Raw genomic sequence first — 18,509 nt, 5'->3', positions numbered from 1 at the left:
TCATTTTGTAGCATGTGGTTGAAGGGAGAATGCTGATTAAGCAAGGTGGGAGGAGGAAAAGATAGGCTTTCCGGATGGCATGAAGGGAGGTTGAAATCATATGGAATTAACAATAGTGTACTGTTTTGTTTGATTGTAGCATTTAAGACAGTTCTTAGAAGTGCAGTATTGCTTCATCTTTGGGTCCATCAGTAAACTGACTAAACCTGTTGATTACTCTTAATGATATGAATTTTATCTCTCTCATATCTTTTCCAGAAATATGAAAGGCCAATTTGCAGAGCACCTGCACAACATGAAATTTCTCAAGTCAAGAGATTATAAGGCAAGGGAGGCCAACATTAATTCGAATAATCAGAGTTTGGTCAAGGCCATCATCTGCGCAGGATTGTACCCCAATGTTGCGACAGTGAGGTAATGATTTTTTGTGGTCAAGGATGGAATATTGGTTGAAAAATCTTCAGATTATACCCAGCAACAGAAACATTTATTGTGGGATTCAAGAAAAGTTTCATTGTTATTTCTTTTTCTGTTGATTTTGTAAAACTGTTTACATCTTTAAGTCAAATCCTAAAATTTATCTGCTGGGTTAACTTTACTTTTGCTATGTGATCTACCTCATATATTAAGCACATCAAGAATTGGATACAAATCCATGTGAATATTTTCTGGATATGCACTCAGAAAAAAAAAATGAGTGAAGATTGGCCTCAACGCATTTAGGAATTTGTTGGATTTGTGATTTAACATTGAAATCAGCAGTCACTGAGATTTTTTAATGATTTTATTTACTTGTGTATAGGTCAACGCCCAAATTATCACTTAAAATATCCATTGTTTGTACATGGATGTACAAATGTAAGTCAATGCTAATTTTTTTTCAATTATTAAATGCTCTTGAGTCAATTCCAGTGATTTAACTTTAATTCTTTGGTGAATTTTTGTGAAATGCATGTTCTGAAGTAATGTGGTATATAAGTTCCATCTAGAAAGGATTTAGCCATGCATTATGTTGAGAAAAATAGCTTGCCGGGAAAAATGAGGCCTTAGTCCCTTTCCAAAGTACTTCCTTTGGGAACTTCACATCTTTGGAACCTCCCAGTGCCATTATCATTGTGTCAAACAATCAACAAAGTCTTTTTTCGAAATGGTCATCAGCTGCCTCCTTGCATTCTCTTTTATCTCGTCAACGTCAATAATTTTGTGCTGCCATTGCAGGGAACTTGCTCCAAGCCACAAGGGATGACCAAGGTTTTCTGAAACGGTCATAACTGGAGATGAGTCATGGGTCTACGGCTATGACCCTGAAACCAAAGCCAGTCTTTCTTACAGTCATTTGATGAGATAAAGGAGAATGTGATGAGGTAGCTGATGACCATTCTGAAAAAGGACTTGGCTGATTGTTTTGTATCGTGGAAGAGATGCTGGGATAAGTGTTTGAGGTCCCAAGGGAAGTACTTCAAAGATAACTAAGGCCTTTTGGTTTTTGGTAAGCTATTTTTCCCAAAATATTGCATGGCTGGATAATTTCCGCTCAGACGTTGAAAAAGAGGTATCGTAAAATTTTTAACAGTAGTTATCAAGTTGCAAATTCTGTATATTGATCTAGAATATTTTTATGTATTAAAATTATTTATCATTATCTACCCTTGAGTGGGTTCCAAAATTCACCACCAGTGTTGTGAGTACTGCTCAAAATAGGACTGCTATAATGGTTTGCTTTTACCGCTGTACTGCAAAAAGCAGGCAGCATTAGCAGTTGTTTTTTGCAATAAGAAAAGTCATAACTCAGTAATCATAATTATTGCATGAAGGTAATGGCAATGAATTTAGGAATGTGACCTTTTAGAAGTTTTTGCTCATATCTCAATTAACATCTTTTTTTTAACTTATTAAAAAATACCTTAGGTTAGCCCTTGATTTTCTCTTCATCAAAATTTTGCATTGTAAAGGTGAATATTTACATTAGTATACGTGGTACTAATAATGTGAATTTGCCAAAATATGACAAAACTACTAATGCATACATGTGTGAAAAAAAACAAGTGAAGTAGGGTTCAACTCAAACTCTTGTATGATAAAACGGGAGTGAGGATTCAAATTTGATTCAACATTTTTATTCAGTCAATTAAAATTTGGATTAGAGAATCAGGATTGGAGAGCTGATAAAAAGAAGGATATGTGAATCAGTTTCCGAATTTTGGATTTGACATACTTATTTGACCTCAGCTGAGAACATTACGGTAATTTTCTCATATTTTTGCTCTAGTTTGACATTGTTTGTCTTTGTTTTGTGAAGCAGTTGTTTTTCCTCTGGTAAAGTGGCATGCTTCATTGAGTTGCCATATTGTATAAATGAGCACTAAAGTGAGAGTCAGCTCACTAAGGCACAGCTGTGAGAGTTATCTCTTAGTGTAAGGGTTAATTCTGTTACCAAGCTCTGTCCACTTGTCCATTATTCTTGCTGTCGCTTTGAGGATGTCAACCCTCATGATTTTCCTCCTCCCATTTTCCCTCAGGTCAGTTGGCAGGAACAGGGGAGGTCTGAGGGTGAGGACGGCTGAGGATGGTCGTGTGTGTATTCACCCAAAGTCTGTGAATGAGAAGGAACGAGAGTTTGAGAGCCCATTCCTTGTGTACCACCTTAAAATGCGTTCAACGGCTGTCTTCTTGCATGACACAACCATTGCTCACCCCTTGCCGCTGCTGTTCTTTGGCGAGGGCCCTGTGCGTTGGCAAACAGATGACCGTGGTTTCGGCATAATCTCAATTAATGAAACCATACGTTTCAACTGTCGCCGGGATACAGCCGACCTCATCAAGGTAGGCCAGTGTGGAAGTCACTGATTGTTGTCCAAGGGCAACATCGAGGGCTGAGGTAAAGAGTGATCCTGGTGGGTGTCAGATCCAGTGGGGAGGGCATTTTGTAAAAATTTAAATGTTAGGTCAATCAAATATCTAGAGGCTTAGATTTTTGAAAATAGATCTTCTACTTTGTATTTATATGTTTGAAAAGAATACAAAAAGTAGTAAACTGGAAGCATATGTTCCATGAATTAACTCTCGTTTAGAACCAGTAGCAACACAAATATTTTATTTAGCACAAATTCATAACTTGTAGAATAATATGATAATAATTTTTATTATTCTATTCATTATGTAACTTTCATGTTTAATGGAAATAGCTCCCCGAGCTTTGTTCTCATTATCCAAAATTTAAGATTGTGATGGCGCATGTTTCAATCCATCTTTAAATTTTGTTTGTTTGCTCTAATGAATAAATTGACCAAATCACTGATATGAACGCATATGGATGGTGCAATTCTATACTGCATCAAATACGTTGATCGCTGGTTAAAATTTTACTTGCTATGCTTTCGTCCGACAAAGTCAAAAGAGAATAAAATTTAAAAATTGGCACTATTAGTAATTCTTTAATAATTATTGTTGAATAGAAAGAGAGTTAAGAGCATTTTTTAGAAATATTCTTCCCAATGATGGCTATTTTGTTTCCCTAATAGAAATTGAGGAAATGGCTGGACAATTTATTGGAGGAGAAAATAACCCATCCTGGAATCACCAACTGGGATTCAAACTCTGAGGAGGGAAAGGTTTTGAGGTGAGATAATTTTGCACTTGTCAACTTGTACAAGCAAGATAAAAGTAAACTATGCCAGCATGCAAATCAATGCTTGGAGTGCTAAAAGTAACCAAAAAATTCTCAGTGGGTTTGTAGTGAGGCAATAGAAAAACCCCTGAGCAAAAGTTTAGATGGGCAGTTTTTTTACCATGAGTTAACTGTGAATATCATCCTCTAACCCCCAAATTTTAGCATACTTTCTTAATAGAGTTGTGGTTTTATTGTAATGCCAAGTCTTATTTATGTGGATATCATTGCCATGGTTATGTTTGTGTAATTCCCAAATTAATGCAAGAATAGAAAATATTTGCTAATTGCTATTCACAGCTAAACTGCTATTAAAATTTAAAATGTTATTCTAAGAGTAATTGCCAGCCATTAAAATTGTTTTACAAAGTTTCTGTTGGTTGCATTTTATCAACAATTTGGCCGTGGTTGTGTAGCATATTGGGATGTGGTATTCCAGGGGGGGTAGAGCATTGGACCACTAACCAATGGGCCTGGGTTTGATTCATGGGATTTCTCAGCTTCATTCAAGATGTGTAATTTTTCATGTAGCATATAACTTCCTGCAAAATCACCAGTGGTAAAGGGAAAGGAACTGGCCACCCTTATTAGGTAATGTGTTAATTTCATTTGCTGTCGGGCTAAGTACTCAGTGAGCTCTACTCTTTTCTTAAACAGATCTCAGAGAACTGTGGTTTGGTTCGGTCTAGTATATAGTGTACACTGCATATCCATACTTATGTGTTGATAAATATATAGCCGCGTATATTCATTATGAGGAATATAGAATTCAATCAGGATGTATTTGCCTGTTTCGTAGATTTCAAAGAGGCATTTTGTAGAGTGATTTGGGAAAAACTACTGAGTATATTGCAGAAAATAAGAAAAGATTGGAGGGATAGGAGGCTAATCTGCAACCTGTTCATGTCTCAGACTGCTCAGGTGCAACTGGGGATATAGAGTCCAGATGGGCAATGTTAGGATGAGGTGTAATGGAGAGTTGTCCTTTATCTTCGGTGGTGTTTATTGTATATGTGGAGGAAACGATTAATGAGGCAAGGGAAGAACTGGAGGTAGAAATGAAAGTTGGCAATGAATTGGTAAAATCTGTTAGGTTTGCTGATGGCCAAGGTCTAGTCCATCAGTCAGCCAAGGGGTTTCAAGCATTGCTGAGTGCATTGGAAATTCAGTGTGATGGATATGGTATGAGACTTAATATAAATAAAACAACGGTCATGCGATTTTTGAGAAAGAGAAAGGTTAACCTTAGTATTGAAATAGGAGGGCACAAACTAGAGCAGATGGAATACTTCACATATCTCAGAAGTGTTTTGGATCAAAATGTTCAAAGTAGTTCCGACGTAAGGAGAGGAATTGCATCAGGCAAAGAAGCTTTCACAGGAGGAGGGAGTTGATGACAGGGATGTTGAGTAAGGATGTTAAGAAAAGGCTTGTCAAAACTTTGATGTGGGGCATAGTTAAATATGGCCTAGAAACATGGTCAATGAAGCAGGATGATAGAAGTAGATGGGAAAATTTTGAAATGTGGGTGTGAAGAAGGTGAAATGGACAGAAAGGAAATGAGGAAGTGCTCAGTATGGTGGGTGAGGAGAGGGGATTGTTGGGAGAAATACTGAGGAGGCAGGAAAAATAGATGAAGGGCATATTGATCAGCAGCGGCTTGTTGAAGACTGTGATAGAGGGGAGAATGTTAGGCAAACGAGGAAGAGGCAGGAATAGAATAGGGATGTTGGATGGAATGAAGGGAAGAAGGAAGTACATAGATGAAGAGGAGCTTTTTATGGAGTAGGTTGTCATGTTGTGTTTTGTTAGGAGAAAAACTATATTTATGTGGTAGTTGTGTCCATCCAAAACCTAGCTAACTGGTAGATTACTTAATAATAATAATATACATTACATATACTCATGGGTTGGTTATGTCATGTATGTTGTGGGTGTCTGTTGCATATTTTGTGCTGTGTAGCCAGGCCCTCAATCTACTATCGAAATTATTTCCTATGTTTCTCTCAGGTCCATCGTTGAATTAATAACTTCAGAGGACAAGACAGTCAAGAGGAGGGCAGAAAGTGATGAAGATGGACGTGACTCTGATTAGTAGCAAATGTCCTCTCTCATATCACAATTCCATCACCAAAGAGACTAATAATGAAATGGTGTGGTTATGGCTTTCACTTCCTGATTAATACTCTCCATCTTATAATAAGATGTGAAAGTGGTGGCCTCCTAGGCAAAGCTGGACCCAGAAATTTTTGTGTCTATGGCTTTTTGCTAATTTATTTGTTTCTATTATCAATAAAATCCAGTGATAAACTCTTCTTTTCATTTATTTTTTAAACGTCTAGTTGTTAGGATCTTCTCTGTTCTGTGTAAAATGTCTAATAGTTTTGATTTTCAGTCCATAAATTTGATGGACTTATGTTAACAAAAATATACATAGAAAAATTGGATAAAAATCCATGCCCATAGCTGCCACAGGTTTCTCAGTTGAATCCTACTGTATGTGGAAGAATAATTATGGGAATTTACATTTTAGTTTACTGCATTAAATTAATAAAATTGTTTTGGCTTTTGTTAAAATTCACATTGACTGTCAGCCATATCCTGATGAAAAGTCACTCATTTTAGATAAATGCATCTAAAATTGACTGTGACTCTTATGCTCCGAGGAAAGAAGCAGTGTAAATTATTGGCTAAGAATTTGACTTTAACCATTTTATTTTTATGAAGTAACCTACAAATATTTTCTGCAGTAGTCATTCTGTAGACAGTCTTTAAAAGAGTGAAACATACTGTTCCAAACACCAGAGGTTTTTGTCTTTGATGTTTCAACCCCCACTTAAAATAATAAAATACTGACCTGTGTTCCTAGTAGAGTGAGGGAGATGAAGAGATTTTGTGTTTGCCACTGCAGTATATTTTTCTCCTGTTTTACTCATGTGTCAAGGAAACCTACCTTATCATCTTTCATCACTGAATACTCACAGGAACGATTATCCAGGAGTGTGGGACAGGTGCCTATCGTAGTTAGATGAATGTGGTTGTTAAGCCAATCATATTGCTTCTTTTATGAGCTTAAACTACCCTACTGCCTTTCTTTGCAATAAACCCTTACTATTTGAGGCCAAAGGTATCTCAATGAAGTTATCATAACTGCACCATTACTCTAGTGGTATGAATTCATCAGAGATGCTGGACTGAGACCCTTTGTGATAAACTGTTGGATTTCAGCTATAAACCTGAAATGGAAGTTTCTGCTGAATCTTAACAGTTTACTGTTGCTATGCTATCAATGCTGACTTGTCTGATTACCTTGATCCACGTATGTGCATCTATTAATTTAGGAAAGTTCATATTTAAATCTTCCCCACCTTGTCTTACTATTCATTATGAGGAATATAAAAAAGCATTTTTGGCTGGGAAAAAAGTTATCAAGGCCATGTACCACCCCCTAGTGAACCCCTGGTTAAAAAAGAAATATCTTAACACTTCCTTTCCCATATAAATTAACAAGTGTCGGTTTCGTTGGAGCAACTCTTGAGAATTACGATGCAACAATCTCAGATCGTAAAAATAAAGAGCCAAATGGAAAACCGAAGCTGATTACCATAATTTCTTCACTTGTGTATGTATTAATTTACACTCAAGTCAATACTCTAGTTATTTTTATTAAAAGTTCCCTACACTTTCCAAAGGAATTACCAATGTAATCAAAAGTATTCAATCTCCTGCAGTATTGTAGACGAGGGACATTATTGCTAGACAAAGTGGTGACTAGGGTGTCAGTGATTATTTTAGAAAACTCGCAGTCAAATATCAAACATAACTATTTACTTTTCCTTTCTATATTTGGGCAGAATGGACAAAACGATGCAAATGCAGGTTGCCAACGGTGAAATATATTATCATTACTTACCTAGGATGATTACGTGGGGTGTAAGGAACTCATTGAACCCTGAGCTGAGGATTGCTCAATCTAATGAGGCCTAATGATGAATGAAAATAGTAATAGGTTAAAGAAGATTCATTTACATATGATGAAGAATTATGTGAAAGCACTTAAGAGTTGCACTAGAGTGAGCTACATGGACCAATGGAAAAGTAAACCAAAGAAGACTGGAATGCTTTGAAACCTACTGGCGGCGTCAGCGCTGAATATCAAAACAGAAGGAGAATTTAGAAAAGTAGAATATGAAAGGGTGATTGAAGTATCGCCCTGGTTTTAGAAGGGAGAGTTTCAAACGAATTCTGATATCTTCCAAGGCTGTTAAGCCGAGAATAATGCATTAATGAATTCGAAAATTTTTTAATAGAGTTTATGCGTAAAAAATTTAAAATGTCATTACATACAAACTTGCACCTCTGCCTTTCTACATTTCGAATCTTCTCACTTCCCCTCTACTCACATTCCTCTCGAAATATTCGATCCTATGCGAGAGAAAGAATCGATTGTAGACAGATGTCACTTGGGTAAACATTCTGTAATTTAAGACGGATATACATTAACATATACTTCCTACATAAAAATAAGGTTTAAAGGAATTATTTATTTTAGGAAACGTATCATTCAATGGATGAACGACTCTTTGACAGGTGATCACCTAGCAGACGATGCCAATTGGACGTCGCATTTCGCTATTAATTTCTTTACGTGCAGAATTGTGGGATGCGATCCCAGTGTCAACGTAATCTTGTCACATGACCTCCAACAAAATATAGGGGGATGTTCCGGTGATCCTGTCATGTTGGGAGCAAGATGATGATTGGAAAGTTATTTTTCTTCGGACGTTGCCCTCTCAAGGCAGGCGGACTTTAAAAAACACCGTATTTTTGTTTATTATGCCTTACTTTTGACCGTAGAGCTAGTCACATAATTCCCAAAAATGGCTCTCCGTAAAGTGAAAGGGAACCTGGAACGAATGTTCGACAAAAATTTAACAGATTTGGTTAGAGGGATTCGTAACAACAAGGATAATGAGGTCAGTGTGATACTATAGGCAGGTTAATTATAAGTAGAAGTGACCCAAGGTTTAGAGTACATGAGCCTAACTTATTGAAAGTGTTGCCATTTCCAATTTTGTTTTCATTTGCATTATTTAGGATTCAATTGAATGTTGAAAACATTTATGATTTCTATTTCAGGCGAAATATATTGCTCAATGTATAGAAGAGATAAAATTGGAGTTAAGGCAGGATAATATATCGGTCAAGTCAAACGCTGTGGCAAAATTAACATACGTAAGTACCATACATGTGTGCTTTGGATGGGAACGTTGTAGTTGGGTCGCTGAGTTGGGATTTCGTGCTTGGTGAGCATATTGATGACCCTTCATAAATTTCTCTTCTTTTCCATTTTTAGATTTTGATTTAATGGCGGACTATCGGTCCGATATCAATGTCTATTATGTAATGGTCAAACTCTTAACGTTTTAATGCTTAAATAATTTTTCAACTTCTAGAACTAACAGTGGGTTGTTCGGTTATGTTTAAACTGCATTTTATCTTGAAGTGTAAACAGCCGATGCATTTATTCAAAATCGGGAAAGTAAATTATATTTTAAATTTCCCTTTTAATACAGCTTCAGATGCTAGGATATGACATCAGTTGGGCTGGATTTAATATCATCGAAGTTATGTCCTCTCCAAAATTCACTCACAAGCGCATAGGCTATCTGGCTGCATCTCAGAGTTTCCATCAGGATACGGAGGTAAGCATGATCAAAATCTCAGATGAAGCATTGGATCAATGTTAGTGGAAAGTGTGCCGTTCAATGTATGTATAATTGACTAAAAACTTCTTCGAAAAGCTCTTTACTTATTAAAATACTTGGTTTTTACAGATTTTTAAAGAAACTTAAATGTCTATTGTTTTGAGTACTATTTTGACAGTTGGAAAGCTTTTCCATTTCTAAGCCCCATGTTGGGTTGTTGATTTATTACTGTTGGCTTTACAATGTTTAAGATATTTTTAATACTTACTTATTGTTGAGGGAAACTTAGCATCTAACCGACATATGTTTTTATTTATTGTGAAAATAAACAGTTACTTATGCTGACCACCAATATGATACGCAAGGATTTGAACAGCCAGGGCCAGTATGATGCTGGCGTAGCCCTTTCTGGCCTTGCATGCTTCATTGGACCGGACTTGGCCAGGGACTTAGCCAACGACATCATGACTCTGGTAAATTGCAACCTTCCTTTAAGAATTCTCTTAAGATGCACATTTTTGGAATCAGAGATTTGTGAAACTCTAACACAGGTACAAAATAAACATTGTGTGGTTTTTGAGAAAGAAAAAGGCAAAGTCAAATATTGAAATAGTTCATAAACTAGAGCAGGTGGAACAGTTCACCCAAATTGGAAGTTTTTTAACCAAAATGGTAAATGCAGTCAGGACATAAGAGTTGCATAAGGCTAAGAAGCTTTCTCAAGAAGGCAGGATTTGATGTCAGGGATGTTGAGTGATGATATTAAGAAAAGTCTGACTTTGCATGCAGTTCAAGTTGTTCTCAGAATCTTCAGCAAGAGGATCAAGAGCTCTGCCAATTATCACTTAGTGGATAATCAATTTGGATTCTGGAAGAGAGGATGCACGCTTGATACCATAACAGTAATGAGTTCACCAATAGACAGGAACATGGAACACAATCGGAATGCATATTTTTATATTAAGTCCCAGGGTGAACTGGGAAAAATTAATGAATGTTTTACAGAAAATAGTAGCAGATCGTCAACTTTTACATGTCTCAGACTGCTCCGGTGCGAGTAGTTGATAGAGAGTCTGGAAGGGAAGTTTACAGCTGTATTTATTATTACCTGTGCTTTTGTATATGTGGAGGAAATGGTGAAGGGGACATGGAATGAGCTGGAAGGGAATTCATTAAATCAGTTAGGTTTGTAGATGTTTGCTGACTTACAGGTGTGGCAAAATTACTTCCTTTTTTAATGGGGTTTTGCTTTATGAAAAAGGAAGATACCCTATAGTTTGTCAGTCATTCAAGGGATTGCAAGGATTGCCGAGTGCATGGGAAGGTCATTATGATAGGGATAAGAATAAAATGTTTACAAAACAAAGCTTATGTGGTTTTCGAGAAAGAGAAATGCATAGTAAAACATTAGAATAGGAAAGCAAAAACTAGAGCAGGGGGAATAGTTAACATATATCGGAGGTGCTAAGGAACAAAATGGTCAAAGTAGTATGGACATACGGAGAGAAATAGCACCAGGCTAAGAAGCTTTCATGAGGAGAAAGCGGAGGGACTGGGACATTGAGAAATTGGTGAAGGATGTTGTGTACAGTGTGGAAACATGGTCAATGAAGCAGGATGATAGGCATAGATTGGAGGCTTTAGAAAAATGGCTGTGGAGGAGGAGGTGAAATTGTCCGAAAGAAAAACAAACAAGGAAGTGCTAGGTATAGGCTAGGTGAGGGAGAGGAGAGAGGATTGTTGCGAGAAATCAAGAGGCACGAAAGATGGATGCAGAGCATTTTGATCGAGAATGGGATGTTAAAGACTGTGATAAGAGGGGAGAATGTTATGCTATCTAGGAAGGGGAAGGGATAGGATAGGGACGTTGAACAGAATGGAGGGAGGAAGGACATATACTGAATTGAAGAGGGGCTTCTTGTAATGCTGGATATCTGGCTTGTTATCTTAAGAGAGAGATGGAAATTATCACTATACTGCTGGTAGGTTGTGTCCAGACAAAGCTACCTTAACCAGTAGTAGGCTACTAATAATAAAAAGTCAAGGGAAGAGAATCACTGTAAACAAAACAAAGGTTATCGGGGTTTCAAGAAAGAGGAAAGCTAAGTTAAATATTTAACTTCAAGGGCATATACTAGAACTGGTGGAACAGTTAACAGATCTAGGAAGTGTTTTGGATGGAAATGGTTGAGTATTAGGGAACTAAGAAGAATTGCATCGGGCAAAGAAGCTTTTACTAGGAAGAAGAATTTGGTGGCTGGGACTTTGATTCAGTATGGAAGTAAAAGATTTGTGAAAACATTTATTTGGAGTGTAGTTTTGTGCATCATGGAAACAAGATCTCTGAGGCAGGATGATAGGCATAGAGTGGAGGCTTTTGAAATGTGGGTTTGGAGAAGGTGCGAAAAGTGTAATGGACAGACAGGAAGTGCATAGTCATGTTGGGGGAGGAGAGTGGATGATTGTGAGAAATTGAAAGGAGGGAGGAAAGGTGAATGAATGGTCTTTCATGGTATGGAATCGTATGTGATAAGAGGGAAGTACGTTTGGCAAGTGAGGTAGGGGGAAAAAAGAAATCAGAAAAAAATAATTCAGAATTGAAGAAGGCTTTACTGTAGCCAAGATATAACATTGTGTTGTTTTGAGTCTTAGCAGGGTAGTGTTGTTTGGTTTGTGTTTCCATCCAAAGTATGCCTCAAGTGGTGGCCTACCAATGTTAGAAATGATAAATGGTTTTGCTAATGAAATGTGTTCATATTTGTAGTTATCATTATTTTCCTTTTTATTTCTTGATACAGTTATCAAACATTAGACATGCCACTTAATTGTTTATATGTAATGAGCTTGAAAAATTATTAGTATTCCTATGATATAATACTAATAGCCATGATAATAGTTTATACATTTCTATGAGTCATTTGGGAATAATGGGTAATCTTTGAAGTGATCACTCAGTGCTTCACAATAACTTCTGTGGCTGGCTTAGGAGAGGACTAGTTTCTCATTGATTTCATCTTAAGAAACCTTTTCACTTTGCTCTCCATGTAGTTTCATTGAAGAGAAGAAGGAAATTATTGATCTCTGCCTTCAATCACAAATTTAACTCGCCTTGGAAAATTTTACAAAAAAACAAAATATTTTTAAGATTAGGAGAAGTTCAAAGGTCACATTATTCATCATTTACCTCTGTTGTCTTATGTCTGAAAAGCTCTCACAAGTCTCCTTTAGGTTAGAAACCCTTTGCCCCATGGCAGATGACATTTGAATGAGTTCAGGCCTTCTCAAAGTGATCTTAAGTATGCTTCTCTATAATTGTCTCCTAAGCCACTCAATCACTCCTGTTATATCTCAGACCCTCTTGCTTAGAGCAATGTAGAATAAATTTGGGAAAACATTTATTGAAGATCAAAGTACAAATTACTAAAATTCTTCAAAATAGCATCCTTGCACGACAAAGCATCAATGCTACCACATCTTCCAATTGTGGTACGCTTCCTGGAATGTGTCAATGGGTACCTCATGCAGGCACCTCATCATGGCCTCTTTGACGTTGTCCAGGATTCCAAAATGGTTGCCTATTGAGCTCCTTTTTATTCTTGGGAACAAAAAGAAGTCTGGCAGTGTCAAATTGGGACTATAGGGTAACTGGGGCAGTTCATATTTTGGTCGAAATTATCAAAATTTTGCTGAAACAGTTGTACCAGTGATATGAGTTGAACGGATAGCCATATGATTTCATTGCTCAGCAGAGTTCCTTTCCATAATTGTGTGACGGAAAGCCTCCATTGATGTTTAAAAATCCTAAATTATTCAATGTAGCAGTAAAATTTAAGGATAAAGGTTTTATAAATATGTACATGCATAGATTTAAGTCATCTTCTGGAGTTTCACCCTGTGATTCATTTGTGTAATGTTGCGGGATGTCATCAATAATGCCAAAATGGTTCTGTTTTCCACATCATTTAGATTGCAATTAGAATAGGGTGGATAATCACCTAGAGAAATGTATATTTTTCCTTGTAACCTGAAGTATAAGGGACTGCCGTAGGGTATTTGAAAGGATGTCCGCCATCCTTGAAAATTGGGAGTAGGAAAACCTTAAAAAAAATATATTGGAGAAGCCCAGTAATAGATTTGTAAAACCTGGAATTTTGAGGAATTAATTCCATTTTAACCCTGGTAAATATAGAGTATACCTAAAATAAGAGGAAAAATTGATTATTGACTTTAAAAAAAATTGTATTTCAAAATTATAAATTTAATAATTTTTGGAAACACTAGTGGTATTGTTTGTTATGCATTCTGAAAGAAGATAAAAACCGTGATTCAAATCTTTGTTTTGAATGAGTATTTGTCCAGTTAATTGGACTGACTTGGAGTGAAGAGCTGCAAATCTAATACCTAATTACTGCTGCACTGAGTACTATTCATTAGGTACTTACAGAATATCTTCCTGAGATATGTAGAATGATGCTCACTGTCTTTCCCAACTCAAAGGCGCTATCCTTGAAGAGTTTGTGCCTCAGGGACACAGTGAGCTATAAGTTTTATGTGGAAGTCCTTGAAAGGCTGTAGAAAAGAGTCCAATGCATCAGGAAGATCTTAGTTAACTGGAGGCTGCACCATGACACCCCACACCACCTTTCTTGTGACCAAGTAACTGGCCAATTACAAGGTGGTAACGCTGCCCCAGCGGCCCTGCAGACCCAATGTAGCATCGCTCTACTTATTTTTGTTCCCAAGAATAAAAAGTAACTTGGAAGGCAACCATTTTGGAGTGCTGGATAACGTCAAAGAGACCCTGAAAAGTTACCAGAATGAGGTTCCAGTCGATGCCTTCCAGGAAGTGTACCATGACTGGCAGAAATGCTGGCATGAAAAATCAATGCAAAATGGTGTTATTTTGAAGAATTTAAGCAATTTGTATATTAATATGCAATCCATTTTTTCCCAAATTCGTTCTATTTACTTTTGAGACAGTCCATGTATCTCTTTGATTGATAACACCATGTTGAATTAACATTCCATAATTGGTATGAGCTCCTTCATCAACTGATGAACCTGCGCCTACCAATATTCTTATGTATAATCTAGTAGGTATGAACTATTTCCCTATTAATGAGAAGCGTTTGAAACTGTTCCTGTTTCCTGTTTTTTTTGGCAGTCAATACTTAAGGAAATATCAATTCCTGTCTGGGTCATGGTGACTTCCTTTTCAATAATTGTAATGAGCTTGCATTGATATTTGTTTATTGATTGGTATTTCTGAATGAAAGCTATAAGAAACTCAAAAATATGTCATTTTAGGGTTGAAAAACAAGAAATGAGAGAGACTGGTGAAAAAAGACAAAGAGGTAAGAGAGGGAAAAAAGTCAAAAGCTCTAATTTGGAGCTCCAAAATTAAAAACAAGTTAAACATTCTGCTGGAAACAAAATTAGTGGGCAATCAACTCTTTAAAACAGTTTTTATTAATTCATTATCTGTTAATGAATGCCTAGGCACAAATATTAGGGTATGTAAATTTAGTAGTCTTTGTTGGGTTACATAGGAAATATGAGGTAGTCAAAAATAATAGCATAAATTAAATTTTTATTGTTTTTTGATTAACCCATGGTTGCCGCTTGCTATTGCTTAATGTTGTGCAAAATTTGCTAGGGTATATCCTAGAATGATGCAGAAATTATGAAAAATGTCTGAAAATATTATTTATGATAATATGTTGTAAATTAATAAAACATGTAATAAGATTTAAAAAATAGAAATAAAACAAAATGAGAATTATTAATAGTCATTTACATTAATCACTGTTGAGAAAAGTGGCTTAGAGCGACTCTGGCAATTTTGGGAAAATTCATCCGTCTCTCACAGCAATGCTAGCACTCAAAAGAGGTAATGACCATGCAAAAATAATTGATTCTTAAAGTCTCAGCCCCTGCATTAATCTTATCATTGGTCCCGGAAATATTCCAAAGTTAACTACTCTTAAATATGCTCTAAACCTGCAAAATATTTAAGAAGTGCAATTATGTAAGAAACTGTTATGACAAAAGGACTCCTGTATGACATTATAGGAATGAATGCGTTTGCCTTGTGAATGAATATGCTCTTTCAATGAATCAGATGATGTATGAGGCCGGGACTTAAGTATAATTTAGCGACATTATTTTTATGATTATTATCAATAAGGAGTGGTGAAGTTGAGGTTGTACGTTACTGTAATCCTTATAATTTGTAAAGATCATAAGTATTTAAGCATGAGTGTAAAAGGGATTCAGTTTGTATTGGTAGAAAATTAAATTATTTGCATTCTATTTTAACAGCTTGCATCTACGAAACCTTACCTAAGGAAGAAGGCTGTTCTAATGATGTACAAGGTTTTCCTACGCTTTCCGGAGGCACTGAGGCCAGCATTTCCCCGCCTTAGGGAGAAGCTGGAAGACCCTGACTCTGGTGTGTGGGATGTTTCTGTCTAATTTTTCACCATGTTGTTTTTTTATCTTGACAGTTCTGAAATGATGGATTCTTTATCTTCAGATGTGTCTCCAAGTGAAATTTGCATTTTGTTTTTATTAGTTGATGGCTGGTTGATTTGTTAAAAAGTTTGATTGCAAAGTAGTTGGGACTTCAAAGTATAAACTGCTGTGAAATCTTAAATGCATATCATACAATTCATGGTGCAATATACAAGTGGCTTAAGATAAATTTTAATAAGCCATTGTTTATTCTTTGTGGTCAAAAGTTGTGTCACCATTAGAAATTTTATATCAAGTTTATTGAATTAGTTTTTTAATCTTAATTCTTTCCTACAACTTTATGCAACCATGATAATCATGAATTCCTCGCTTTTGGTTAGTTATCTTGGGGGATTATTCCCTAACGATGGCGCCTAATGCTATTTGCTGGGAATCCATTCTGTGCCATCCCACATGTACTACTTTGACCAAAAATTGTGATTTTATTGTGATCCCTGTCATTTCTCTCTCCGAGTGTCAGTGTATGACTTTAATGGTTCGAGAAAACTTTTGCGCACATTGATGCTACATTACATATCGTTTCATTATTCAGGTGTTCAATCAGCTGCTGTGAATGTGGTGTGTGAACTTGCCCGTAAAAACCCAAAAAATTATCTCAGTCTGGCTCCTGTGTTCTTCAAGCTGATGACTACCTCTACAAATAACTGGATGCTTATAAAAATCATTAAGCTGGTGAGTTATGCATGCAAGTTTTGTTTTCAGTTGATAATTTTTTGTGTTGATTTCGTAAACCTGAACCATACAGATTATGCAATTGCATCACGTAATTCAAACATTTTAATGGGAAAGAAACTTAAGTCATATATTCACTGAGGACAACTCCAGGCACGTTTGAGTTCACTTTCTTCCCTATATTTTTGTGTCATGATAAAACAAAGATAAGCAAGATGAAAATTGTGCTTGCCAATGCTTCTGGAATATCAGAGAGAATCAAAGAGGTCAAATGTAGGACCTTATATGGGCATTGTTGCTTTCATTCCACCAAACATCTTGTTTTCATTGTAAGAAATCATTGTGAGTCTCCATGATGTCAGTCTTAGATCATGAAAGCCTAGTAATTGAGGGCAATTAAAAGCTGTCACAGTAGTCAAAGTGGCCGAGGCAATATTATGAAGCTTTTGGTTTTTCAGAATTCAATAATAGTTTTGTCAATGTGGAATCTGGAAAAGAGTAATAGTACTGTAGTAATCAGTTGTGATAAAGCTCTTGAATGATGGTCTTAGTAGTTAATTTGTATGTGTAACTATCATAGGTAGTTTACTGTTCATAAAAATGTATTTAACTTTGAACATCTCTATTGGTATAATAATGTTTAACAGCAATTATAAGTAGTATTGTCTATACTTTCTGTGGAATTCTTATGTAAGTATTATTTGAGGTATATCATTTTTGTCCATATTAAATAAGATTCTAATATTCCACAAACTTTATTTTATGGTACAACACATTTCACAGACTTGTGGCACCATTAAAAAAATAATTTAAAGAAAGCGGAACAATGGCCATAAGTCATATTTCTTCCTTGCAGCCTTCAACTTCTGAAGAGTTCAAGTGGTGTTCTATCCCATTCCTAAGAGATATCTCCTATAAAATCTCAAATCGCTTTCCAACTACACTCAAAGCAGCCTTTTACCTACCCCTTACTCTCTCCACTCTTTGCTGATGGCAAAGACAAAAAGAATACGCTTTTTAAATCAGGCATCTACAAACTTGAATGCAATAATTGCATCACATACTATGTCAGTCAAACTGGGAGGAATTTCGAAACACGAGCCTAAGAACATGAGAGGTGTCACAAAAAGCAAAACTCCAATTCACCCTTCGCGAAACATCTCTTAGATTGTAAATATGATAGCAATTTTGTCCCAGAAGTACTACATACCTGTATCCTCCATAAAGGATTAAAAATTGGTGCTTTTTGAGCTAATCAAGATTCAAAGACACTTGGCAGACCCCAATGCAATACCTTGTAATGAGCCAAGATATACTCATCCCTCCCATCTCCTTTCTGAAAAACTGATCTCAATGGTAAACAAATCCAACGGTTCAATGTACTCAGTTGTATCTACACCATGACCATACCCTATGCAACATCATTACTAAGACACCACTATTTTACCGTTGTGTTTTTTCTTTTTTGGCCACCGATTTTCACTTCCAATAAATCCCCAACCCTACACAGCCACCATTCTCCTTGAGGGTAAACAAATCCAACAGTTCTAAGTAGCCGTCCGCCACTAGCCCCCCTTCCTCCTCCAACCCACATGAACCCAGGCCAGACCCAATGCTTAGTCATAAGGAAGACACCACCACCTCTTCTTCCTTTAACCGAAAAAGCCGCGACCACTGATTTAGCCAGAAAACCCACCCCTCCTTTAACTTCTACCCTCTCTCTGAAGGGTATATATTCGACAGCTGTATCGTAATCTATTGTATCGTAAAATAGTCGGTGGAAAATTACAAACTCATTTAATATGGACATCAAATGATTCCACAAATTGAAAGTGTAAAGTATATAACATTTTTGTTCCATCAAGTGGACACAGCCTTAATAGCTGTTTAAATTGTAACCCAAAATAATTAAAAATCCTTGGTTTCTG

General features: G+C 36.4%; 2 protein-coding genes across 2 annotated transcripts in view; both read left to right on the top strand.

The window, feature by feature from the left end:
* Positions 1 to 5,982, top strand: part of LOC139695341 (ATP-dependent DNA/RNA helicase DHX36-like) — a 36,522-nt gene extending 30,540 nt beyond the window's left edge. Inside the window, exons 15-18 of the mRNA XM_071594053.1 lie at positions 259 to 414; positions 2,520 to 2,823; positions 3,522 to 3,619; positions 5,678 to 5,982. Of these exons, the coding sequence (XP_071450154.1) occupies positions 259 to 414; positions 2,520 to 2,823; positions 3,522 to 3,619; positions 5,678 to 5,762 (643 nt within the window). The 3' untranslated portion in view covers positions 5,763 to 5,982. The remainder of the gene's footprint in view (positions 1 to 258; positions 415 to 2,519; positions 2,824 to 3,521; positions 3,620 to 5,677) is intronic.
* Positions 5,983 to 8,379: 2,397 nt separating this feature from the next.
* g (adaptor-related protein complex 3, delta 1 subunit-like garnet) overlaps positions 8,380 to 18,509 on the top strand; it is a 52,778-nt gene continuing 42,648 nt past the window's right edge. The window contains exons 1-6 of the mRNA XM_071593998.1: positions 8,380 to 8,643; positions 8,807 to 8,902; positions 9,244 to 9,372; positions 9,708 to 9,848; positions 15,697 to 15,826; positions 16,442 to 16,581. Coding sequence (XP_071450099.1) covers positions 8,548 to 8,643; positions 8,807 to 8,902; positions 9,244 to 9,372; positions 9,708 to 9,848; positions 15,697 to 15,826; positions 16,442 to 16,581 — 732 coding nt within the window. The 5' untranslated portion in view covers positions 8,380 to 8,547. The remainder of the gene's footprint in view (positions 8,644 to 8,806; positions 8,903 to 9,243; positions 9,373 to 9,707; positions 9,849 to 15,696; positions 15,827 to 16,441; positions 16,582 to 18,509) is intronic.

The sequence above is a fragment of the Hetaerina americana genome, unplaced genomic scaffold, assembly GCF_022747635.1.
Source record: "Hetaerina americana unplaced genomic scaffold, ioHetAmer1.1.p SCAF_6, whole genome shotgun sequence".
Lineage (NCBI taxonomy): Eukaryota > Metazoa > Arthropoda > Insecta > Odonata > Calopterygidae > Hetaerina > Hetaerina americana.
Note: the sequence above shows the minus strand (reverse complement) of the source record. Positions and strands in the feature narration are given on the sequence as shown.